General features: G+C 40.0%; 1 protein-coding gene across 1 annotated transcript in view; it reads right to left on the bottom strand.

Annotated features, from left to right (window-relative positions):
* LOC114006288 (catenin alpha-2-like) overlaps positions 1–10,490 on the bottom strand; it is a gene marked incomplete at its 3' end in the record, with an annotated part of 514,130 nt that overhangs the window by 48,064 nt on the left and 455,576 nt on the right. The window contains exon 6 of the mRNA XM_027768560.1: positions 7,234–7,500. Coding sequence (XP_027624361.1) covers positions 7,234–7,500 — 267 coding nt within the window. The remainder of the gene's footprint in view (positions 1–7,233; positions 7,501–10,490) is intronic.

Here is a 10,490-nt window from a genome sequence, read left to right as displayed (position 1 = left end):
TCCTGCCAAACACACACACACACACACACACACACACACACACAAAGCCTGCTACCTCCCAGAGGTCTGCCATGTGGGAGTCCTGCACCCTTTACTCTCACACCACCTGCCAGTCCCAGACACCACCTGAACTTCTGCTTGTACAGCTCCTTCTTTAGACTGAAGCTCCCTGAATATCCGTGTCCCCCCCAAGAAGCCCAGAGCTGGGATGAACAGATCCGTGATCCCTGGAGCACAATGGTGCTCCCCAGAACAATTCTCTCATCACGGCTGACCGCGGTCCCCATCTCTGTGACTCCGCTGCTCTGTGATATGGATGTCCCATCCTGCTTATGCTCACATCCCAACAATTTTATCCACTGAATACCAGGTCAGTTAGAGAATTAGAATTGAGCCAAGAACAGAAACCACCCACGTGGGTGCACGCACACACGGAGACATTTAAAGAGGTGAAGAAAACAGCAAGAAAATCTCAACAGGTGGAGGTGGGTTTGAATGATCAGGCAGAACCAGGAAAGACTTATCTAGCTTTGGTATGTCAGGGTGACACTGCAGCTCAGTTTGAGGACAGCATCTAATCCCTCAAGTGTCGATATTTCAATCCTCCACGTGCCATCATTAGTAAGGCAAAGAAAGAGGAAGGACAGTCACTACAACCATGCTCCCATCCCTGCCAAAGTAGAAGCATTTGAAACTAGAAAGGAAGTGCACATAGATGTTGTGAGTGAGGGAGAGGGTCTCTGGAGACCCTGGGCCAGAGTGTCACAGAGGGGGCAGGAGCAGACATCAAGGCTCTGGGCAGCCGAGAAATGGAAGCTAAGACTGGACCCTCCTCCTTGAAGGCCTCTAGCAGGAAAAGAAGAGTGAAATGATAGACTATTGTCACTATGGTAGCCTAACGCTATCTTTGTTTTTTAAGTTATGGATTAGGAATACATTTTTCTGTAGGCTGAGGGGATGGAACAAGTGGAGAAGGAGAAACTTAATATGCAAAGCAAGTTGATTCTAATGAAACAAATTCTGAGGGCCAGTGGGAGAAGAAGGAAGCCCACTCACTCAGGGTGGGCTTCAAGTTAGAGGAAGTAAAAACAATGCTTATTGTCCAATTTAGAGGAAAACACTATTTTTAAAGGGAACACCCATATAGGTTATAAAAACAGTTTCACGAATGGTGTCACTTTCAACATTTTATAGCGATAGCTTATAAAGATAGGGTCATGAATGGTGTCAAATTTTTCCAAAGTATCTTCATCTACAAAAGCTGCCAACGATAAGTTATAGGATACCCTCTTCTCTTCAATAAAATAAATTCTGTAAGAATAGCTCATAATATTCCTCTTTCTCACTCTTGAAAGTTTCCTGGCAATCAAAGCGAGATAACGATTCGTTTCCAAGCAGTCATTATGTTTAAAAAATCGTTTTAGTATTCCTTAGTAGATGGTTTCACGAGATAAAATTAACCACCCCAAGCTGCTACATTTTAAACAGAGCCTGATTTTCTCATTGATTAGCAGTCATTTTACTTTTGCTGTTCTATCGTTAGAGACTCTCTTGACAGTTTCAAGTTGTTAAAATACTGGGTTTTTTTCCCTTCGTTCTTTTGCTTCAGAAATCACTATACATTAACTATTCAATGTAGGCAGAATAATAACTCCAGAAAATAGGTCACCAAGCACTGAATACAAAGATACAAAGCAATCCTGTAATTTTAGACAAATTAAGGCAAAAAAATACTAATTTTTACTTTGTTCTAATCAACCATAAAATTTTAAAGTACTTCTGCACCCAGCCTCTCCTCACACTGGGTTTGACACTCTAGTTACTATTAATATAAAGTCTATTTCCAATTAAATTGTAGCTGTGCTGACTATGAAACTATGAAAAATATTTTATATTTCATTGATTCCTTATACTTCAACATCTCAGACATTTTACTTATTTAAATTGTCATTACATTGGTAAGCCATTAAGTTACATTATTAGTAAGAGATATTGCCAGAAATGTAAATCATAATAAAGTTTTTTCCCCAGAATGATATTAATTTATTTACTATTTGAAAATATCATTTAGAATGGAAGATTCTAAATTCACAATTTCAAGACAGCAGGCCTAGGAAATAAAAAAAAAACAAACAAACAAACAAAAAAAAACAGCCAAATATTCACCATACAAGTTTAGAACACAAATCTATAATATATTCTGCTACAAAGTAAAGAGAAGTGTTATGTTATTTTTAATGAAATAGTTTTAAATATCATTAAGGGTTGTCTAGAAATGCTGATGGTAGAGAAAATGGAAAATCTACCATTGGTATTTACTTTATATGAGGGGATTTCAAAAAGGTTTTGGAAAAAAATGAAACGAAGTAGAAGTTTATTTTGGTGCAAAAACTGTTTGAAATCTTTGCATAGTATTTTTCCAATACAGATTTTCCATGAAATTTTCTTCCTTTTTTTGGAGAGATTTTTGCTATAGGGTGTGTGCACTTGCCAGAAAGACAGAGACAAAAAGACAGAAAGAGAGAAATAAACTCCCAGGGGGGGTGGCCATGCCACAACCCCTTCTCCTCCATTCTCCTCTTGGGATCCTGGGCACATACGCACACGCGCCTGGCGTGAGTTTAAGCCACCGGGTCCGGGACACTCGAACCGTTGTTGACTACATGGAAGTCCCGCGACATAGTCATTATACTAACTGCTGGTCCCCAATTTTCCATGAATTTTTTGAAAACTCTTTGTATGTTGTAAATTTAATAATATTTTAATAGCAGTAATACTTTTGAGAAAGTACTGAAATTGAACTGCATTTATTAAATTATGACTGTTAGGGAAACACACAAATGGGAATATTATTTCTGAATTGCAATTCAGATGCTCCACAGGTTTATTTTTGTTAATCTCCTAAAAAATAAAACTTTAGGGACCAGCCATTCCACCAGAGGGTGGCTTCTTACTTTCTGTCTCTGTCTCTCTGGTGAATGCTAGTGCCCAATAGCAAAAATCTTTCTTTAAGGAAATAAATAAATAATTAAATAAAATTTTAAACATTATATAATGCTTTATGCAATTCACATAAGTTAAGAAGATGTAAACATTTAATAATGAAATGTACACTTACCTAATATTATATATGATAAAATACTTAATGTATACTATACTTAGTCAATATTATAAAAAAATTAATCTACTGGGGTCTTCAAATAGTTCATGAAAAAATTATGCTTGAATTTCAAAAATTTTTTGCATCAAAACAAATTCATACTTCAATTCATTTTCCCACAAACTTTTTGAAGTACTTGCATAAATAACAATATGTGAAATTAATAAAAATGCAATTAATTAGTGAATTTCTTAATCCACCATGTTCTATAAAAAACACATTTGGTAGCTACACTCAGGTACTAACCTTCCAAAGCCTTATTTGTGCAGCATAAGATATTATGATAATTAAAAGAAATAGTCCAATATGTTTACAAATTTCACCAACAGATGATCTCAAGTTGGATTTCATCAAGCCGAAGTCTTTTGTAAGAGAACAGTAACATTTTTTTATTTTTTTGGAGAGTTTTTTGCAATAGGGCGCATGTACTCGCCAAACAGACAGAGAGAGACAGAGAGACAGAGAGTGAGAAATCACCATCCAGGGGGGATGGCCACGTCGTAATCCCTTCTCCTCCATTCTCCTCTCGGGATCTTGGGCACGCACGCACACGTGCCCCGCGTGAGTTTTAAGCCACCGGGTCCAGCACGCGAACCGCGGTCAATTACATGGGAGTCCAGCGACATAGCCATTATGCTAACTGCTGGTCCCAAGAACAGTAACGTTTTAATTGCTACATTCGCTGGTGGTAAAAAATGCCTGTTCATGAAAATGGTCTTGAAATAAAGCGAAATGGGAAACCAAGCAATCACGGTCTTAGACAGAAGGTGGGAGCACCTGAAGTGTCTAGACTACCATGCAGGGAATTCTCTGTACACTCTATGTCTGCTTAATTGCTATGCCTTCATTTAAGTTTTATTGCTTACATTTTTTCTTTATTCATGGTGTAGCATATATCATATGTGTGCATATGGACATAACAGTGTCTAAAAAGAGAAAGCAGCACCCTCTACAGGTTCTATTCATGCCACACAGCTTTCCTCTAGCCCACCAGCCCACCCAATCTTGGGCACTCAGACCAGAGCCCGGCATGTTTCAGGCTGACTGGGCTGGGGATTCGAACCACAGTCTGCATGTGGGATCTGGCTTCTGAGTAGTGCATTACTGTTGCACCATGGAAATAGCCTTATTGTTTAGTCTTTTATTATAAAAAAATTATGGTTATAATAATGTATTTGTGCCAAAATATGGCCCTTATTAACCAACTTTTAAAAGCATCATTTAAAAAAATAATTCTGTAGATTGTTTGTAATTTTCTATTGTTTGATGAGTCACATTTTGTCCTAGTACATACTTTAAAATTAAAGTAGACATAAAATGTATTATTATCGGGGCCAGCAGTTAGAGTAATGGCTATGTCGCTGGACTCCCACGTAGTCGACTGTGGTTCGCATCCCGGACCCGGTGGCTTAAACTCACGCCGGGCACGTGTGCGTGCATGCCCAAGATCCTGAGAGGAGAATGGAGGAGAAGGAATTGCGGTGTGGCCATCCCCCCTGGGGGGTGATTTCTCACTTTCTGTCTGTCTCTCTCTGTCTGGCGAGTGCACGCGTCCTATACCAAAAACCTCTCAAAAAAAAAAAAGTATTATTAACTGAGTGTAAGGACCAGCAGATGTGTAATGGTTATGTTGTTGGACTCCCATGTGCTTGACTATGGTTTGAGTCCCAGGCTCAGCTGCTTAAAACTCACACAGGGCGTGTGTGCCTGTGTTCCCAAAATCCCGAAAGGAGAAGGGATTGCAGCATGGCCATCCAGTCTGGGGGGTGATTTCTTACTGTATGTCTCTTTGTCTTTCTCTGTGTCTCTAGTGAGCACCTGGGCCCTATAGCAAAACTCTCTCAAAAAAAAAAAAAAAAAAAATCTGAGTGTATGGCCTGGCTCATTTTCTCATCCTTAAAATATGGGCTCATCTATTCTTTAGACCAGAAAAACACACTTTCATCATCACTGTCAAGTTCCAAAACAACCTCTTAGAATTTCTATAGGGATTGTCTGAACAATAAAAACTGATAAAGTGAGTAGTTTTCCAACTTCAGATTACAGTCTCATGTCCCGAAGAATAAAACTTGCCCCAATAATGTTCTTTTTTAGTCCTTCACATTTAAGTTCAGCTTTTTTTCTAGCATATATGAGGAAATTAAGTAAAAAAAAATATCATTGTTGTTTATTTTGTGAACATAACCTCTTTTTCCATTCATTTTCTTCTTTGCAGTATGAGAATGTAGTGACTTTCGTCTATTTATATATATTTTTAAATGTTATAATTATTAACCTTATTAAACTCTCACTATTTTCCATGGATTTTTAGTTGTCTGCTCAAATTTGGTGAATACAAGTACATGTCATCAAAAAATGAACAAAATGGTCCTCAGGCAAGTAGATTTCATGAACCACAAAGTCCCAATTTCTGTAGTAACTACTTTAAATTTATGATCATATTTAACCCTTATAAAAATCTGAGGAAATGGCATGTGGTCTGAATCGAATATCTATATATATATAAACTAAGTGAATAAAAAAGTTTTTGAGGCACCTGTGAAAAATGCAGAGCCATCCCAATATCCCGTTACAATGATTCCTCAATTATATCATCCATCTCCGTGCCTTGAACAATCACCCTCCCGATCCTCCTCTAGCAGCCAGCTACTCATTTCCTGCCAGAAATGCATGTCAATGTGTCCAAAAGCAAGATCATCATCTTTCTCCACGGCCATTAAGTAACCTATTTTTTCTCCTATGAATTCCTGTAACATCGTGTTTCATCACTTACACGGTATTTAGTACATTCCACTTCCCTCATTTCCCCTGCAGGAGAATGTGACCCTTGAAAGCAGGTACTGATTATTTATAAATCTTGGTGTCTCTCTCAATAACACACAGGCTCCCACTGATCTCAGCATAAATGAAACACAACTTTTCATAGGTGAGCCCATATCCTGACCTGGGGGAGGCAGGGCTGTCACTCTGATGCCTCCATAAAGGCCAAGCTCAGTGAGCCATCGTTTCATCACTTCCCTCTCTGGAGCACACTGCCAGAAACAGCAGGTGCAGAATGGAGGTCCTGCCTGAACTAGCACACAAACTTGCCAGAGGGGCCATTCCAAGGAAGACCAGGAGGCTGTTTGGGATCAGAGGACAATGAGGTTTATCACCGACTTTTTTTTCCCCCTCAGTTAATTTCTTTCTTCCATGTGAGAGAGAGAGAACAAACCACCAATAGGGCTCTAATACCATAACACACCAGCAGCTTTCAACCAGTCCTGAATCCCAGGTAAGTATGTTCCCAGCATACTAGGGCAGTATCTGGTCTGAAACCCAGAACCTTCCGACGTGGGAGTTCCTTGTCAAGCATCATATATATATTTTTTTCTCCTTCTTTTTTTGGAGAGGTTTTTGCTATAGGGCGCGTGCGCTTGCCAGAAAGACAGAGAGATACAGAGAGACAGAAAGCGAGAAATCACCCCCCGGGGGGATGGCCACACCACAATCCCTTCTCCTCCATTCTCCTCTCGGGATCTTGGGCACCCACACACACGCGCCCAGCATGAGTTTTAAGCCACCGGGTCTGGGATGCGAACCACGGTCAACTACGTGGGAGTCCAGGAATACAGCCATTACGCTAACTGCTGGTCCCCCAAGCATCATATTTTGTGGCTCCACCACAGTCTGGTTCTCTGTCTGTGATTTAAAATGAAAACATGGAGGACAGTTTCTCACCCAGGTACAGCATAGAGGCAACCTATACCCACGCTGCTCATAACATTTGTCCCTTGAATAATAAGGATGGTCATTCTAATGATGAACTGTCCCTAAAATAGTAATAGTCTGTGAGGTATTCCATTCACTTTGAAGGGATCGGGTACTCTAAAGAAAGTTGCTAGTTTCTTTAAAGATGAGTAAACTAGGCTTTGCCAATATTTTAGATTCCTAATAACAGAAATGCATCAAATAGTTTCATCTTACTATCAAAAACCTCCATGAGGGGAAAATCAGTGTTAATATCTTCGCCCACAATATATTTTTTGGCAACATAAGTGCCCGCCCCTCTGTGTAGTCACCCAGAGGCTTACATCAAACTCATTCAGAGCCGCAGCCAGCTCGCCGATGCCCGTGTGGCCTTTGGCTTCGTCAGTGGGGGAGGTCGCTTGAGCTGCATTGGAGATGCCAGCAATGGCCTCCTGGACTTGTTTGAACACATAATCCCGGTTGGCTCTTGTGGCAGCAACATCTGGGTGGCGGAGAAATGCTTGGGAGGCTGTGTACAGCATCGTGGCATTCTTCTTCAGAGCCCCCCGAGCGGCCGCCATCTCATCCCGACAGTGAGGGTCCTTCAGCTCCTGTGAGTAGGAAACATGAGATCTGTCACATGCATGATGTCTGCACAGGTGTGTGTGCAACAGAACTTGGAGCAACAGACGCTTGCAAACACACTTCGCTTTAGAACCATCAACATGCCTTTATGCTATCTCTGGCTTCCAAGACTCTTGGCACATACTGTCCTTTCCATGAGCTTTCCTCAACTGCCCTATGCTATCACCTGGCAGGGCTCCACTTACCTGGCATGGTCTCCTAGAAGCAATTCTCTCCCCAGCTGTAGGGCACATCCACGTCTCACTGCTCCCATAAGACCTACTCTTCTCTTGTCATCAACACTCATTTGATTGTATTGACTCATTGAAGCATGTGTTTCCCTACTAGGAGATCTCAAATGACAACAGGGATCCCTACCTTGTCCAGTGACTCTTTACTCAGTAGGCCAGTGTTGGGGTCAAAAGGTGCACTCAGTAAACAGTGCTGAGAGAATGTAAAAACTGAGATACCAAAAAGGCAAATGCAATGCATGAACCGCAGAGTTCACTATTAGCAGATAAAAAACCTGAACTTCAGTCTTCTGAGGCCCTGCTCGCCTTTGTCCTCCATTTTAATTGCAAACATGCAAAACCGAACCCCTGACTTTTGCTCAGTATGTCAATGTCACTTTACTATCATTTTTAGAATACTCTTCTTTATTGTTGTTGTTTAAATTGCCTTTAATGGCAGCTCAATCATTGACTACAAAGAATAGAAAATTACAGGTCAAACATGATGTGTTTTCCCTGCTTTGGAAGTCAAAATAATACCACTGGAGAGTCTCCTTATTTTCAGCTTTAAAGAACACTATAAAGAAACCGTTCACATCGTTTTTGAAAATGTTAAAGGCAGAGAGTTACCCTGGGAGAGCCATAGAGGGTTGCTAGGCGAGTATCCCCGGGAGAATATTCTTCCAGTTTTAAAACATCAGGAAAGAGTATTTGAACCACAGGGGTTCTCCTCCTAGTTGCTTGTTTGGTGCATGATAGATGGATGACCTGGCAACAATGACAGATTCTTTTTTTGTGGGTCGAAATAATCCTGAGACAAGCACATTGTACTTGATAACTAGGAGTGTCAAGATAAATAGATCATGAATAATAATGAACTGAGTCAACCTTCTCCTTTGCTTAAGCACTAACCGATTTATGCCAGCCAACATAATTTCTAAATTGGGCCTATTTAATTGGAGACCTAGAAATGAAAACAGATAAGTAAGTAATAAACATTTTGGGTGTCTTTCCCATGCTAGGCAATGGTTCAGGTGCTGGAGGCAGAAGGTTTCTCCTGAGCAGTCATGAAGGGCCTTATTAACATCCAGAACAACTGGTCCAGATATTTAATTCTTGGTTGCCTATAATTTAAAAAAAACATCTAAATATGGAATTAATAGATTGTGGGTGGGAAATTCTCTTTGCAAAGATACTTGAGAAAAGTTTTCATAATCGTAAGAACAGAACTGAAAATAAGTACAAGTGGGATTATGAAGAACTAATTAAATAAACTACTGAAACATTCACTGGATGGACTACTTTTTGTGGCTATTAAAATTAGTTTCTAGAAAAGTCATAACATGAGAAATGTTTTATTAGGTAAAGAAAAAAGCAGAACATGGTATGAATCCTTGTTTGTATAATAATTATAAATGTGTTAAAATATGAAGACAAATAACTGATAGACAATATACCAAACTATTAACCCCATTTTTTGTGGACAGTAGAATGTTTTATGTGTGTGTATGTGTGTTTTCCTTCTTTTTATTAAACATTTTTTCCTAAATTTCTTTGAAAGAATCTGAACCTGGAATTTATTAAAAATAAGGTATCAATTAAATAAGTATTGATGGGTATTTCTTTTTAAAAATTTTTGCCATAGGGTGTGTGCTCTTACTGGTGAAAAAAAGAGAGAGAGAAAGAGAAAGTGAGAAATCACTCCCCCCCCATCCCACTAGGGACAGCTATGACACAATCCTTTCTCCTCCAATATCCTCTCAGGATTTGGGGCAAGCACGCACACATGCTCAGTATAATTTTCAAGCCATTGGGTCTGGGGTTCAAACCACAGTTGGCGATGTGGGAGTCCAGCATCTTCACCACCATGTCACCTGCTAGCCTCAGGTACTCTTGAGAGATTTTTTTTACTATAGGCCACATGTGCTCACTGTAGAGATAAAGAGTGAGAGAGACGAAAGCAAGAAATCATCCCCCAGGAGGGTAGCCATGCCACGATCCCTTCTCCATTCTCCTCTCAGTATTTTGGGCACACACACTCAGGTGCTCAGCATGAGTTTTAAGCCACTGAGTCCGTGACTCAAAGAGCAGTAGACTACATGGGCTTACAGTGACATAATCATTACCCCATCTGCTGGTCCTGCTCCAGGTATTCTTATATGAATATCTCATGTATTGTGGAGTTTTTTTTTTTTTTTTTTTTTTTAAAATAACTTTTTTATTTCTTCCATGAGAGAGACAGAGACAGGACGCCCCAACAGAGCCTTCACACCATGATCCAGCGTCAGCCAGCCTGGATGAGAGGCACACACATGCACGTCTCACACATAACAGACAGTCTCAGGGTGCGATCCACATCCTTCCTCTGTGGGTACAGTGCCGCGGTGTTGTGTCACCACTGCTGAGCCATCAGCTGATCTATTACGGCTTTTAATAAGAGCCATGTGCTGATGACTCACACCTGAATAACAGTCAACACTTCTCTTCTGTTTGACATTTCACTCTGGATATCTTATAAGCATGTCTCTCTCTCTCCCTCTGGTGAGCACATATGCCCTATAATAATTATTTTAAAAATAACAGTAATAATAAATAAAATTAAGTAAATAATTTTACAAGTCATATAAACTAACATGACAATTATGTGTCTGTCACAGAAAGGACCGTATCTCGCTCAAGTTTGTCATCCCGGCAACACTTCTGCTAGGCAGAGTGAACACTCAACATTTGTTGAATGGCGCTTTCCT

The sequence above is a fragment of the Tupaia chinensis genome, unplaced genomic scaffold, assembly GCF_000334495.1.
Source record: "Tupaia chinensis unplaced genomic scaffold, TupChi_1.0 Scaffold146837_1, whole genome shotgun sequence".
NCBI lineage: Eukaryota > Metazoa > Chordata > Mammalia > Scandentia > Tupaiidae > Tupaia > Tupaia belangeri.
This window is presented reverse-complemented; position numbering and strand designations above follow the sequence as displayed.